We start from the raw sequence: 14904 nt of genomic DNA, 5'->3' as shown, positions 1-14904 counted from the left end.
AAAACATAGATAATATAATATAAATTGAGCCAATCTTTTCCTTCTTTATAGATCATATGATATAAGAATCGTAAAGGGCAAAACCAATTTTTTTTCCATTTTTCAGTTTCCCTAATTTAAATGTTTATGTAATTGTTACTGTAAACACAAATTGTTTGAGACCTCTAGGCCAAATTCTACCACGCGCACACACGGTGACAAAATTTGCTCTTTAAAATGTAGTTGGCTATAGGCATAAAACTATGAAAAATAGCATCTTCAGAGTAGAATCCGAGTCTCATCTACGTACTTTAGTGTCTAAAATTATTTTTTACTACTTTTATACCTGTTAGCTCCGTAGCGCCAGCACAGATATAGCATAGGAAGTTTCCTACTTGTTACTCTGTTATTGAGATCAGAGCCAGAAAATGACATAGCCTGACTCTCAGATTTTCAGCTGAGATTCTGGTGCTGGTAGCTAGGGAAAAAAACATTTTTAACACGCAAACTGTGCAAAGAGAAATTGTTGATGCATAATATAACCACTGTATAAACAATAGATATTTCAAAGCCATTTTGTAGAGAACCCCCATATTTTAATGGATAGCCTTAAAATTACAATTTAGGTTGGAACTCTCAAAGGAATTCAAGGGGAACTAGGCAACCAAACCCCACTAATTTTCATTGGAGTTGAGTGGCTAAGTCTCGTATGCCCTTTTGAAGCTCCAGCCTTAAAATGTAAATTGAAAGTTTTGTTTTGTATCTGTTAGGGTAGAAGTTCAGGGGTCTATATTTCTCCTGAACAAAAAGTTATCATGAACCCATAAAACAGGGCAGGTTGTTGCATTGCTTACAGACCTTTAGCTATTAAGGATTCTATTAATTCTTGCAGGAAAAACAGCACTATAACAAGTCTTTGCTGATGAATAAGAGGGAATGATCTTCAAATTTATTTTTAAAATATACATCTATAATATTTAAGCGTATCCACATGTAGCTTTCTGAATCTATTTAGGATCTTACGGCCAAATAGATAGTATAAATCATTGACTTCAATGACGCTGTGCCAGTTTGCCCCAGCTGAGGATCTGGCCCATAGTTTTATATTTATTCATTTGGCTGTGTCTTTTTATATTTTAACCTGTTTGAAGCACAAAAGGGTTTAACTCATGTTACAGACCTTTGTAGTTATAAATGCCACCACAGCAGCGTATTATGTCCAGAATCCATAAAATGACATTACTGTCAGAAGCATAGGTTAATGACACAATCCTTCAGAACCAGCTGTATCAAGTTCTCATGAATCTACACGATATGTGCTTTCCATACAAGTTAGAACATGGCCTGTAAACCCACCTCTTGTGCTAAGGGCTTGCAAACAGCTGTTTTGCCTAATCGAATACTTGATTTCTCTTCATTTTAACAGGCTAAATATCGCAAAGATGATGGTAGATGTGGAATGTGGCTGCTGTATGCCAGTCACACTACATAAAAAGGAACTGAAAATGCCTTGCCCAGACCCAGATCGCCCTGGAAAGAAGCTCATTATGGAAATCATCATATTTGGTGGCTGCGTATGTAACTATGATGGCTGCACACACTAGCTGGGCCTTTTCAAACAGTATCAAACCCGATTTTTTTTTTTAAATGAAATTACATGGTAATAATTTACAACGTTTCAAACAATGACTGTTCATTATTATGTCTACTTCTGCTGATTACATGGGCCAGCTTTGTAGGGAGACACCCAGGGCAGTTATCTAGAATGCAGATAACTATAGTATTAGAATGATGTGAATAATTTATTTCTAAATTGGGGGGGAGAAAGGGAGGATCCAGGAGTGTCTGGCTTGCTCAAGACACTCTTTAACCAAATGCTGAAGGCTGGCCTGACTGATTATGTACTATATAATACTAATGGGGGGTTTGCTCTTTCAAATACAATGTGACGAACTGCTAATTCTTTACATCTGTGTTCAAGTGACCATTGGGTTAGAATGCACTTTCTACTGTAAACAGCTGCAGTGTTTCTGTAAATTCATAAAATGATCTGTTAATCCATAGAATGCTAGCCAGTGTCTAAGTGGATGACATCTGAAAAGAATAACTAGGAGAGGAGAGAAGAAGTTAGCCAAGGGGCTTGCCAGGAAGTGAGAGAATGGTATGATATCTGGGAGGGAGGCCATCACACTTATTTGTGAGTGGTGAGGGTTTCCTGAGGGTGTTAAAGATGAAGGGAACATACCTGCCAACACATGAATACTATAAAGAGAGACAAATAAGCAGGAAAAAATACAAACAACCTTTAAAAATGCCACGGAACCAGACGACGGGGGGATCTTTTTGGATGAGCAGCAGCTGAAAAATATTCTGCTAAAAATAGGGAGAGCTGGCAAACATAGGGTGCTCTTTAGTGAGGGGATTGCAGGAAAGTCCAGCGTACTTATTGGGTCTTGAGGCTGAGTCAGCAGCTGGATGTTGGAGGGGTTTGCAGGCAAGTTATACAGCAAGATGGGAGGCAAGGCTTTCTGCAGAACGGAGAGGTTGGGTTAAAGTGTTTCTCTGGGGAGTGTGAGAGGGTTCAGTAGCTGGGTCTCAGAGCACCTATAAGGGATATTATGGGAAGTTTTAACAGCTGGAAGAGTATGAGGAATCACTTGTCAGGCAGGTGGAGATTTCTGTAGTTTGCCTGGGAGTTGCAGGACAGTTTGGCAGCCTGGACAATTGGAGTCAGGTTGAGGCATTTTTGTAGGAGGGACCTGTTAACAGAATGTTTGTCCACAGTGGCTCAGTGCCCTTTATCGAGAAGTGTACTCTCATTTGCACTTTTATGGGTTAGAGATGCATTTCTTTTTTAAATGTATGTTCAATAAATTGCAAATAAAAAGCTAGCACAGCAGTGATGTCATCTGTGTATTCCTTCAATAGTTTCCTTTCCCATCTCTCGTTTAACACAAACAAGATGGGGGAGGAGTGGCAGGGGGATTTTTACATGTTCATGACCTAGATCAGGGGTGGCCCACCTGAGTCTGAGAAGGAGCCAGAATTTACCAATGTACATTGCCAAAGAGCCACAGTAATATGTCAATAGCCCCCAATCAGCTCCCCGCTTCCCAGTGCCTTCAACCCACTGGCAGCCATTCAGCGCCTCCCCCTCCCTCCCCATCAGCTGTTTCATGGGGTGCAGGAGGCTCGGGGGGGGGGGAGGAGGGAGGACACAGCAGGCTCAGGGGAGAGGGCAGGAAGGGGTGGAGTGGGGGCAGGGCCTGTGGCAGAGCCAGGGGGTTGAGCAGGAAGCACCCTCTAGCACACTGGAAAGTTGGTGCCTGTAGCTCCAGCCCCAGAGTTGGTGCCTATACAAGGAGCCACATATTAACTTCTGAAGAGCCGCATGTGGCTCAGATTTCCCTATGTGACCATCAGCCTTTCACTCCAGCTATCTGAACAGAGTCACTTCAGCACTGAGTGAAAGAACAGGTCCTTACACTGAACTTGGGTTTCATGGAAAGCATTAATGAGACAGGTACCTGGCCATGTAAGAATGTAATGGAATAAAATTGAAAATGAAGAAAAAAATCAAGTATTTGAGAGGGGGAGTTAAGAATAATGTATATGATAAAGTGTTCTGACAAGTTGTCTTACTAGATCCCTGATGCCCTCCTTAACCCTGCTTTGGACAAGCTACTTTCCCATTTCTAATTACATCCTACCTTTCTTTCCATCTGTGGAACTTAATTTCCTCTACCTTTCTGCAGGCTTCCCCCGCCCCCACCTCTGTTTCTTCCTTCACCACCTCAGCGCAGATGCAGATGCCAATTCCAACCTGTCCCAGGATTCCAGAACTGCTAACTGCAGAATTCCCCTGTTACTCAGCCCATCCAGACTCTTAAACTTCCAACAACTCTTAAAGGCTTAGCAGCCATGTTTCCCAGAAGAGCAGGCATCTACAATAGAGACAAGCGCAGTGGCCTTTTACTGAAGTTGTTAGTCATACCTTTGTTCCTGGTACTGGTATCTTTCATGTCTTAAAAAATTCTCATATCCCTACAGTCAGCAGCGGCTGGGGGCTAGATTAAAAAAATACCACTAAAATTATGATGTGTTTTATATTTTGGTTTGATGATACTGAGGTTCAGGACCATCCTGATCTCTTCAGGGAATGATTTGTTCCAGATTCATGGCCAATGCCAAGAAAGCTCTGTCCCTTGCACACATTTTGACGTTGGAAGTTGAGATTTCTGTTGCTTCAGGAGGATGTAGCTATCAGAGGGTCATGCTCAAGCAGGGTGAGGGAACTCTGGCCAGTCCACAGCAGGTTTTGGAGTTTAGGACTGAAACCTTGAATTCAACCTTGCCTAGTTCCCAGGAAGCCCAAGAAGAGAGATGGAAATCTGCTGAGATCACATCAGGCTGGGGCTTTACTAGGTTTTGACCTATCAGATGATCCCTTAATTCCTCCTGAGCAAGGAGCCCACTCATGCATGTGAAAATCTACTTGGGTTAGGAACACAAAGTCCTTCAGCACCAGGCAAGACAGACATTTACCTTCAGCATTGACACCACGTTGAACGTGAACTAGAGCACAGTGGGGAACTTTTTAGGGTCCTGAAATGGGGGTGAGGTCTGGAAAGTAGGAAATGGTGAGCTGCTTATTCTTCCACAACTGGGTTGCTCCCAGTCCCAAACATCCATGGGCCTGCTTGCGGGGGAGGGGGTGGATTGACGTAGGCTAGCTGTAAGAGGACATGGTGGCCTACAGCAGCATCTGGGGATAAGAGCCCAGTACTTTTCACAGCTGGTGTGTGGCTGGAAATTCCCATTCCTGTCAATATCTTCCCCAGGGAAAAGGAGAGTTACTATAGCTTACTTAGGGCAGCAACAGACCTGCTCTGTTACAAACCATTCTGAGTGAAAAAGTTTATACTTTTATTTAAATATTTTTGAGCCTCTAACTGATTCAGATGACTGACTCTCCCTCCCCTGAGAATTAATTTTCATTTGTTTGCCTTGTGTTTCCATGACTATGCTCCTGCTTGAGAGGGAGGAGTGAAATTGGGCTCAGCTCACTCAAATATTTCAGATGATTCAGACTCTCCTTACCCTCAAAGACTGATTGTCTCCTCGCATGCTCTGACCCAGCCGGAATATTAGTACTGAAGATGGGAGGGACCAGGTTACCATCCTTGCCCCACTATCTAGTATGGCAGGATCCATTCTGAATCTGGATCCTGCCATACCAGATAGTGGGGCAAGGATGGTAACCTGGTCCCTCCCATCTTCAGTCTGAAGGGAGGAAGCAGCTAAGCTTGCGAATTAGGAGCAAGGCAGTTAGTGCAGGCTCTAGGGACTCTCACACATTCTTCCAGTGGACATACCCTCTTTCTGGAGTTACTCCCGTCATGAAGATGGGAAAAGATCCCACTATAACTGGCTTTCCCCATCATATCTGCCTCTTTTTTAGCTCAGGAGAGGGAGACATGCATCTTAGCCAGAGTTGGCCTTTCCAATGCATCTGGGTTCCGGGAAAAGAGGATTAGAGACCTTTCTAAAAGCAGTTTGGTAGTACCAGCCCCCAAGGAATTTTTTTAAAACATCTAACACTGCATTCCTCAGGCAAAAACATGCTCTTGAGACATAAGGATCCTGTGGAATAAAAGGGATCCTTACCAGGGATCAATTAGATATAGACATGGGTGAACTGCAGCTACTGGAAGTTACCCCAACCCTAGCATTTACTTAATAGCTATTCTTTGAGAGGGGCCAACTACATGCCCCTTACCCCCGCAGTGCATCGTTGCATTCTTCTTGTCCTACAAAACCCTTAATACAGAGGGGGAAGGAGTCCAGGAAAGCTGGCTGTATTTTAAAGAAGCCTTATTGAGGGCTCAGGAACAAACCATCCTGATGTGCAGAAAGAATAGCAAATATGGCTGGCGACCAGCTTGGCTTAACAGTGAAATCTTCAGTGAGCTTAAATGCAAAAAGGAAGCTTACAAGAAATGGAAACTTGGACAGATAACTACTAGGGAGGAGTATAAAAATATTGCTTGAGCATGCAGGAAAGGCCAAAATACAACTGGAGTTGCAGCTAGCAAGGGATGTGAAGGATAACAAGAAGGGTTTCTACAGGTATGTTAGCAACAAGAAAAAGGTCAAGGAAAGTGTGGGACCCTTACTGAATGGGGTAGGGAACCTAGTGACAGATGTGGAAAAAGCTGAAATACTCAATGCTTTTTTTGCCTCGGTTTTCACAGATAAGGTCAGCTCCCACACTGCTGTCCTGGTCAACACAATATGGGGAGGAGGTGAGCAGCCCGCAGTGGTCAAGGAACAGATTAAGGACTATTTAGAAATGCTGAACATGCACAAGTCCATGGGTCCAGATCTAATGCATCCCAGGATGCTAAGGGAATTGGCTGATGTGATTGCAGAGCCATTGGCCATTATCTTTGAAAACTCGTGGCGATCAGGGGAGGTCCCCAACGATTGGAAAAAGGCAAATATAGTGCTCATCTTCAAAAAAAGGAAGAAGGAGAACCTGGGGAACTACAGACCGGTCAGCCTCACCTCAGTCCCTGGAAAAATCATGGAGCAGGTCCTCAAGGAAACCATTTTAGAGCACTTGGAGGAGAGGAAGGTGGATTCACCAAGGGCAAGTCATGCCTGACCAACCTGATTGCCTTCTATGATGAGATAACTGGCTCTGTGGACATGGGGAAAGCAGTGGACGTGATCTATCTTGACTTTAGAAAAGATTTTGATATGGCTCCCACAGTATTCTTGCCAGCAAGTTAAAAAAAGTATGGATTGGATGAATGGACTATAAAGTTGATAGAAAGCTGGCTAGATTGTCGGGCTCAACGGGTAGCGATCAACAGCTCGATATCTAGTTGGCAGCTGGTATCAAGCGGAGTGCCCCAGGGGTCGGTCCTGGAGCTGGTTTTGTTCATCATCTTCATTAATGATCTGATGATGGGATGGATTGCACCCACAGCAAGTTTGCAGATGACACTAAGCTGGGGGGGAGAGATAGATATGCTGGAGGGTAGGGATAGGGTCCAGAGCGACCTAGACAAATTGGAGGATTGGGCCAAAAGAAATCTGATGAGATTCAACAAGGACAAGTACAGAGTCCTGCACTTAGGACAGAAGAATCCCATGCACTGCTACAGGCTGGTGACCTAGTGGCTAAACAGAAATTCTGCAGAAAAGGACTTGGGGATTATAGTGGATGAGAAGCTAGATATGAGTCAGCAGTGTACCCTTGTTGCCAAGGCAACTGGCCTATTGGGCTGCATTAGTAGGAACATTGCACTGGTGAGGCTACACCTGGAGTATTGCGTCCAGTTTTAGGCCCCCCACTACAGAAAAGATGTGGACAAATTGGAGAGTCCAGTGGAGGGCAATGAAAATAATCAGGGGGCTGGGGCACATGACTTATGAGGAGAGGCTGAGGGAACTGGGCTTGTTTAGTCTGCAGAAGAATGAGGGGGGCGATTTGATAGCAGCCTTCAACTACCTGAAGGGGGGTTCCAAAGAGGATGGAGCTCGGCTGTTCTCAGTGGTGGCAGATGACAGAACAAGAAGCATTGGTCTCAAGTTGCAGTAGGGGAGGTCTAGGTTGGATATTAGTTAACACTATTTCACTAGGAGGGTGGTGAAGCACTGGAATGGGTTACCTAGGGAGGTGGTGGAATCTCCATCCTTAGAGATTTTTAAGGTCTGACTTGACAAAGCCCTGGCTGGAATGATTTAGTTCGTGTTGGTCCTGCTTTGAGAAGGGGGTTGGACTAGATGACCTCCTGAGCTCTCTTCCAACCCTAATCTTCTACGATTAGAGTGCAGCTTAACCAGGAATAATTCAGCTCTGGGCACTTCATTGTCAGAAAGCTAACATATGAGATGGAGATCAGACAATAAAAATTGTTAGGTTGCTGAGAGAGTTTACATAAGGAGAAATTTGGTGTTATTAGACAATGTACAACACCACCCTTGGAATGTTAATATTTGAATGGTAAATGTCAATATTTTAATTCAGACTACAATAAGATACGATATGATTAGCTTTTTAACTGATGATCACCAGTCCGGGAAATATCGAAACCAGCACAGCTCCTCAGGTGTTTCCCCACACCTGCATGATTTGGTCAGGTATTTTTGTCTACTGGGCATTCACCATATTCCTGTTTCCTACATTTGAAAGCAAGAATAGATTAATTCAGCATATGATTAAAGTTATTGATGTGCTAGACCAAGTTTTAATGGAACTCTCTTAATCAATTAAACCATATAACAGGAAAGAGACCTGCAATAGCCAACAACTTTCTTTTTAATAAGACACAAGTGTCAATTATTTCACTAATCAAAAGTCTATCTAATGGTTGGATGATTTTGTTCTATGATTAGTGCATTTTATAGCCACACAGGAGACTTGGGTTCTATAATTTGGTCTTTGACTCTCTCAGTGTGTCAGACTATCAACTCTTGCTGAGGACAGTTTATACGTATGGCTCTGAAACAAATATGTAGCAGGGGAAAAAAGTGTTAATGGGCTCCTAGAGAATCCTCCAGGCCCAAATAAAATTGTGAGTATGAAACAGACTGAAGTGGGGGCTTTTCCTTGTGAGTGCAGGAAAGTCTGGCAGATTAGAAATAGGCATTTGTTAACATTGAGAGGACATTGCTGTTCACCTTCCTAGCCTTCCAGACTCCCTCCCTGGCTCTCCCTCCTACCCTAAAAAACTCCCACCATCCTCCCGATATTAACAAGAAACTTCAGACCCAGATACCTCTGAGCACCAGCTGCCCTCGTCCCTGAAACAGAGCATTTTACAGCACAGGGATTTTGAAAACTGTTCCAGATTGACCACCACCAGGGTTTGGTGTGAATCACCCACTGCATCTCAATGCATGCAGTTCAAGAAAGAGGGCAGCAGCCGGTGCACTGTCCTGGCTCCCACAAGGTCAGACAAAGCTGTAACCGCTGGAAGGTGGAATGGAAGAGCTGCACATAAGGACTGAAGAGCAAAGGAAAGTCAGACTGAGGCAGCTTGCCAGTTATACTGAAAGGAAGACTAAAGGTAAGGTGATCAGTATCAGTTCAGATATTAGGGGATCCAGAGAAAAAGCTCATTTTTGTACAGCATGTCAACAAATGTACAGTAAAGAGCAATCCTGCTCTGACAGGAACCAGACTAGCTAATATCTAATGGAATCTATAGTGAAATGATCCAATTTGCTGTTCAGAATATGGCTCCCTATATTTTCAATAAGCAATTAGTTCAAAACAGAAAAGGTAGGCAGAAGACTAACCTATTAAGATTAGAGTAACACACTGAAACACTGTCAAGGAGACTGGTATTTTACTCAGGATGTGTGTTTTAATGGATACTGAGAGAGACAACCAGTCCATATCATTTGAATTGGATAACTGTGTAAACGGAACAAAAGATTTGAGGGAAAGGTAGCACCTGAATCAAACAGCCTGGTTTTTAGAAATGCTGTGCATCTGGAGCCTCCATTAGACTTTAGGATGAGGCTACTCAACAATTCTTAAAAAAACCCTTAAAAGTCAAGTTTACCTGCAAATTCACTTAACTGACAGTGCAGAAAATCAGTGCAAGTTTTTATAACTTTGCACAATTTCCTTTACAAATCACAACTGCTTGACTAGAGTAATGCAAGTTTAATATATGCGATTATGAAAATCTGCACTACAATGAAGGAGTTCTGATGTAGATAAAATAAGTGATGATGTGGTCCAAAAAACAAATAAGAACAAAAATGCAATACCACTTCACTTAGCAGATGGGCCCTTGTGTGTATTCAGCATTCCATCAGCTTACTTTGAGACATTTTCATTACTTTATTCCTGTCAGTGTGTTGGCCCTAAAAACCCACCATGGGAGAGTGAGCTGGATTGTCTTACAGCTCATGCATCCAAATGAGTTTCAAATACAGTTATTTTTAATAACTGGTGATCATGTGAAAGTCAGAAACAGACTTTCAGATCTCAGGTCTGGCTTCAAGTAAAGAATTCTAAGAGATTAGCACAGAACCCCAAGTTACTCTGTACATATACAATAGTCACTTTTCAAAATATAAACCTCATTTATATAGTTTTGTTTCCCACATTACTGCATCTGTAGGAGCAGAAAGCCTTTGTTTTGTAGATGAAGTACAATACAGTATTTGAAAAACTATGATGCACTACATCCCGAATACATTTTAGCATATTCCCCCTTCCCCTCCAAAACAGGAAAGTAACATGGAAGACAGATAAATGTATTAGGTTACTGTTCTAACCATTTATTTTTTGTTTCAAGGTAACATAGTTCTTTTGATGCATTTATTTCTTTTCAATCTTCTATATAGTCATAATAAAGAAAATCCTCCAATTTGTCAGAATTTTCTTGTGATTTATACAAATGAAATGATCACCATAAATGTTACACATTGGAGTGTAGATCAAAAAGTGCACAATAATCTGTCCTGCTGTTCAGTTATTTTCATGTGTCAATGCCTAATACTGTACTTTGAACAATAATACTGTTTTCACTGCATAAACTGCTTGAGAGAGGATACAATCACTTTGGTAATGTCCAACCATCATTTCACAAAGCAAACAATATTTGTCTTTAGTTTTGTTCACAACACTGCTAGTGTGGCGCTCTGAACCATCTCATCAAATACAGAATTGCAGACATTTGAATAAAGCTTGATTACTCTTTTTTTTTTTAAATACATCCAACATTCTAAGACATTTATTAATCCTTCTTCCCCCTCCTCCTTCCCACATTTAATACACAATTCACCACAACTTGAACCAAAGCAAAGTGAACTAAAACAGTACACAAAAAACAGTGTCTCAGGTGTCCTTTAATGAAGATATAGGATCTGTATTTCCAAAGGGACAGATGTACAATGGGATTTGGAAGAATGAAATAGCAGCTCTCTCCTTGCATCTGCTGCAGCACTCACTTTAACATAGCATGGTTTAACATCTCAATTTTTTATAATATATCACACAACAGCACAGATTCCAAGGGTACAAAAATGTGCCCATTAAAAAGGACTTATTTGGGACCCCCCTCCACCCCCCAACTAAGGGTCATTTGGGACTTCATTGGCCCTAGTTACTGCCCGTTATTTTTAATTGCCAAATTCAGAAGGTAGTTCAGTACAGTACTTCAGTTTACCTAGCCAAACTTGTTTGTAGGAGATGTCAAAGGTTTTAAAGAATGGCTAGTGATTTGTTGGTGCCCAAATTGGGACTCCCTAAAGGGGCCTGATTTTCAGACGGAGGGTGCTCAACACTGTCAGAAAATCTGGCCCCTGTAAGCGATCTCAACAGACACCCAAAAATTGTGGTATCCACAATCACTAGTCACTTTTGAAGGATTTGGTCTTTCATTTTCAACTTGCATTCAAAATACATCACTGGCCCTTGACTGAACCAAGTTAATACCTATCCAGTTCCATTGCCTGAGTCATCTAAAAAGTAAGAAGTCACAAGGCATGTTTAGTCATGCAGCATCCAATTCCTCACAAGTGCATTGTGCTGCATGTCAAAAAAAGCCTCATTTAGTGTGCAGTTCCAACATCTTACTAGTACTGCATCTCAAGCCATCACAGTAAGGGTGTGCTTGGTTACAAATGTCCATACTGTAAGACAGTAGGTCTTAAGAGATATATATAGTCTCAGAGAGAAATTTTACAGTCTGAATATGAGAGATTGCTTGTAACTTGTGACTCCAGTGTTGGCAGACATGCTCCTTTGTATTTAATCTGTCCCACACATCCCTACTGTTGATAGCTGCTAATTCCCAGCCTGTCTTAACAGCAGAGCTTGATCTGCTTAGGTAACCTTTGGTGCATCTAAAAGTCTGAAGCATGTAAACAAGATAATTATGTTTAATTGATTTCTTCAGAGGAGATGCAAATCTTTGCTCTTGTAGAACAATGAGCTATTAATGCATAGAGTCAGGAAAACCACTGTAAAAGCTGAACGTTATAGCCTTTCTACTCCCAACTTCAAAAGAAACCAACACACATACCTGACATGACTGTAGGAGATTCTTTTCACCACTACTATTCTTCTCGGCAGTGCAGAGAAGGAATTGTACAAGTATTAATTGTTCACTGCCCAGCAATTTGGTCACATGATTAAACAATAAATGTTATCTGAGAAAATATTGTCTAAAATTAGATCTTGTACTTCATTTTTTAAAAAGTCAAATGGACATATTGTGCCTTGAGGATCAGATAGGATGATTTCTCCCCACCCTCTCTTTTTGTGTTGCAGCATCATGTAATCATAACCTGCTCTCCATGACTGATGCAGTGTTAATTAGGTAATCAACATTACCAAGGAACAATCTGACAGGGAACAGAGAAACCAAATGGACATCCTTCCTATCCTCAGTTGCTCCATTTGACTAAGAACAGGAAAACCAAGACTAGTTAAGGTATTGCTTTCCTCAAGATGAAAAAACAGACGTGAATAGACGAATGACCCAATATTGACTCTGAAGGACATTTCATGCAATCCATTTTGGATTTCTTACATCCCCTCTTCCTCAATTGAATTATAAATAACTGCTAAGCAAAAAAATTTCCTCCTGCATCCTGTGTTGCAAAAAGGAGAAAAACTGAACTCGAAGCTAGTGTAAAGGGGGATGTTGAGAATATTATCTTTTCAAAAATTTGGTCCTGAAAAATTTACATGTGCACTAGAAGTCAACTGAATATTAATGCTACACTGACTAAGCAATATATTTGACTGTGTGATATGGCAGTGCTCTGACTGAACAACAAGATTTTAAAACATACCCTGGAATCTGTCCTCTCTACCCATCACAAACTTGGTGCCAATACCTTTCAGAAACTTCACTCATGAGTTCAGTCAACCAGTCAACATCACTTCTGACAATCTTAATCCAGAACCGAAGTGTCGGATCAATTTCTTGCAGATTGGTCAATCTGACCTTCAACAAACATATGAATTAAGCTCACTGGACATTACATTTGGTTTCTTTTAGCTCAAAGCAGAAAGGTGCACTTAGTAAAGGCACTAAAGCACCATGCTACCAGCAATTTACAGTGGCATTTCAATGAGAATACTCAGTTATCACACTTGCCTAAGCTCATTTCCCTTTAGTTAAATTTTAAAAAGCCCAACTTCTTAAACACAAAAAATAGAGCACAATTAAGATAGACATCGCTCCCATCCTTTATATAGCATAAGCTAAAAAGCCATGATTTTTTTATATCTAGAAGTCATTTTATACCGTACATTTTATATCCTTAATTTCACATGAAAGGGACAAGTCCTTTTAAGGCTGGGAGTTGGTGGTGGGTAATGTTGCAGTACTCAGACACTGATGTACAAGACATTTATTTGCAGCAGGATGAGGACAACTATGGCAGAAATGGAGAAACAAAACTGGACTGATCTTGTTACTATTAAAACTGTTCTGACAGCAGTTCACATAATCTCTGAGATACGGTTTCTTTACTTGTTCGTAGTGTGAGTCTATACATCTGAAAGAGAGCACATAAGAAATCTATGTATTATAAAGACAACAGTAAAACATGTCTGCATTTAGATGGACTTATCAGAAAAAGCATACAGATTAAGGAACAAAGCAGTGCCTCTTGGTCGTGATATGAGCAATGGCTAGTAAATTTCATGTGAGACACTGACAACTTTATTCAGGCACAAAAAAATATTTAAAGTCTGCGGGGACACGTCCTCTGAGTTCTGAAGGTGTTTAATGTACTTTTCCCCCTGGGCTTTGCCCAGATCTAACTGTACTCTAAAACAAATAGATTTTCCTGCTTAACTACCTCTGTAGAAATTTCAAATTTCTGCTACCATACCTTGGTGCTGAAATATGGACAATCCTTGAAAGCCCGTTAAGTGATCAGCAGCAGGAAGAGGAGGAATTGCTTCTGAGCTACTAAAGGCATTCTCACTAACCCCATTAACTTGGGAAGCAGAGATTTGTAAACGAAACCAGGATTCTCAAGCAATACATTTCATTCCCACTGAAAACCAACACAACCCCCCAAAACATGGATTTTCTTCAACTCTAATATCACCAGGAAATATAAAACACAGCCATCATGTGCAGTCCCTTTGATTTTACAATTGTAGCAAACACTATTCCTACAGATTTGCATCCTTCCGCTGCTGGTTCACAAAGTAGTCAACAAAACAGAGCTATGTTTCGTTCATTTAGAAACAGATGAGGCAAAAAAAAAAATCATTTTTTTTCTAAGATGTTGAAGGGAAAATTTAGTCAGAAGTTTTTAACTTTCAAGGGGGTATCAAACAAATACAAAAGACTATTAAGATTAATTTAGTGTCCTCTGCACAATAAGAGGAGTTGTAGTTTTATGATAGGATGGAATATTTTCCAGGGAAGTATCTCAGAGTAACACAATATGTGAGCATGCAAAACAGCAGAGGCCTTTGGAAAGCTGAAAAGTAGCCTGCTGAAAGCCAAAGCCAGAACAGCTGCCTCCGTTTTCAACCTATTTGGGGTTTATTGACATTGACAACTGAGTCTGAGACATCATATAACTACCGTATTTTCCGGCGTATAAGACGACTGGGCGTATAAGACGACTCCCAACTTTTCCAGTTAAAATATAGAGTTTGGGATATACTCGCCGTATAAGACTACCCCTCTTCCAACGCACACCAAATAAAAATTAAAAAAACATCAGATTTGATTTCAATATGGTAATTTTAATTCAAATGCTTATGACATGCAGGTACTTAGCAGGAAAACTGTCACTTATAAACATAAGGCTGTTTGTCATCAAACATGTAAACATAAAACAGTGCAAGTGGATTAAACTTTTCCTAATTCACTCTAAAGCTGAAAGGAAGGATAAGACAATAAACCCATGGGAGCT

General features: G+C 41.1%; 2 protein-coding genes across 13 annotated transcripts in view; one reads left to right on the top strand and one right to left on the bottom strand.

Annotated features, from left to right (window-relative positions):
* The window catches only part of MUC6 (mucin 6, oligomeric mucus/gel-forming), a 107587-nt gene extending 104709 nt beyond the window's left edge, over nt 1–2878 (top strand). Inside the window, exon 53 of the mRNA XM_065594051.1 lies at nt 1406–2878. Within this exon, the coding sequence (XP_065450123.1) occupies nt 1406–1583 (178 nt within the window). The 3' untranslated portion in view covers nt 1584–2878. The remainder of the gene's footprint in view (nt 1–1405) is intronic.
* A 7384-nt stretch (nt 2879–10262) lies between these two features.
* The window catches only part of AP2A2 (adaptor related protein complex 2 subunit alpha 2), a 101730-nt gene continuing 97088 nt past the window's right edge, over nt 10263–14904 (bottom strand). For all 12 annotated transcript variants that reach the window (XM_042862186.2, XM_042862188.2, XM_008164502.4 and 9 more), the window contains one exon: nt 10263–13521. In XM_042862186.2, coding sequence (XP_042718120.1) covers nt 13444–13521 — 78 coding nt within the window. In that variant the 3' untranslated portion in view covers nt 10263–13443. The remainder of the gene's footprint in view (nt 13522–14904) is intronic.

The sequence above is a fragment of the Chrysemys picta genome, chromosome 4 (assembly GCF_011386835.1).
Source record: "Chrysemys picta bellii isolate R12L10 chromosome 4, ASM1138683v2, whole genome shotgun sequence".
NCBI classification, from domain to species: Eukaryota; Metazoa; Chordata; order Testudines; family Emydidae; genus Chrysemys; species Chrysemys picta.
The sequence above is the reverse complement of the archived record's forward strand: the minus strand, read 5'-3'. Positions and strand labels throughout refer to the sequence as shown.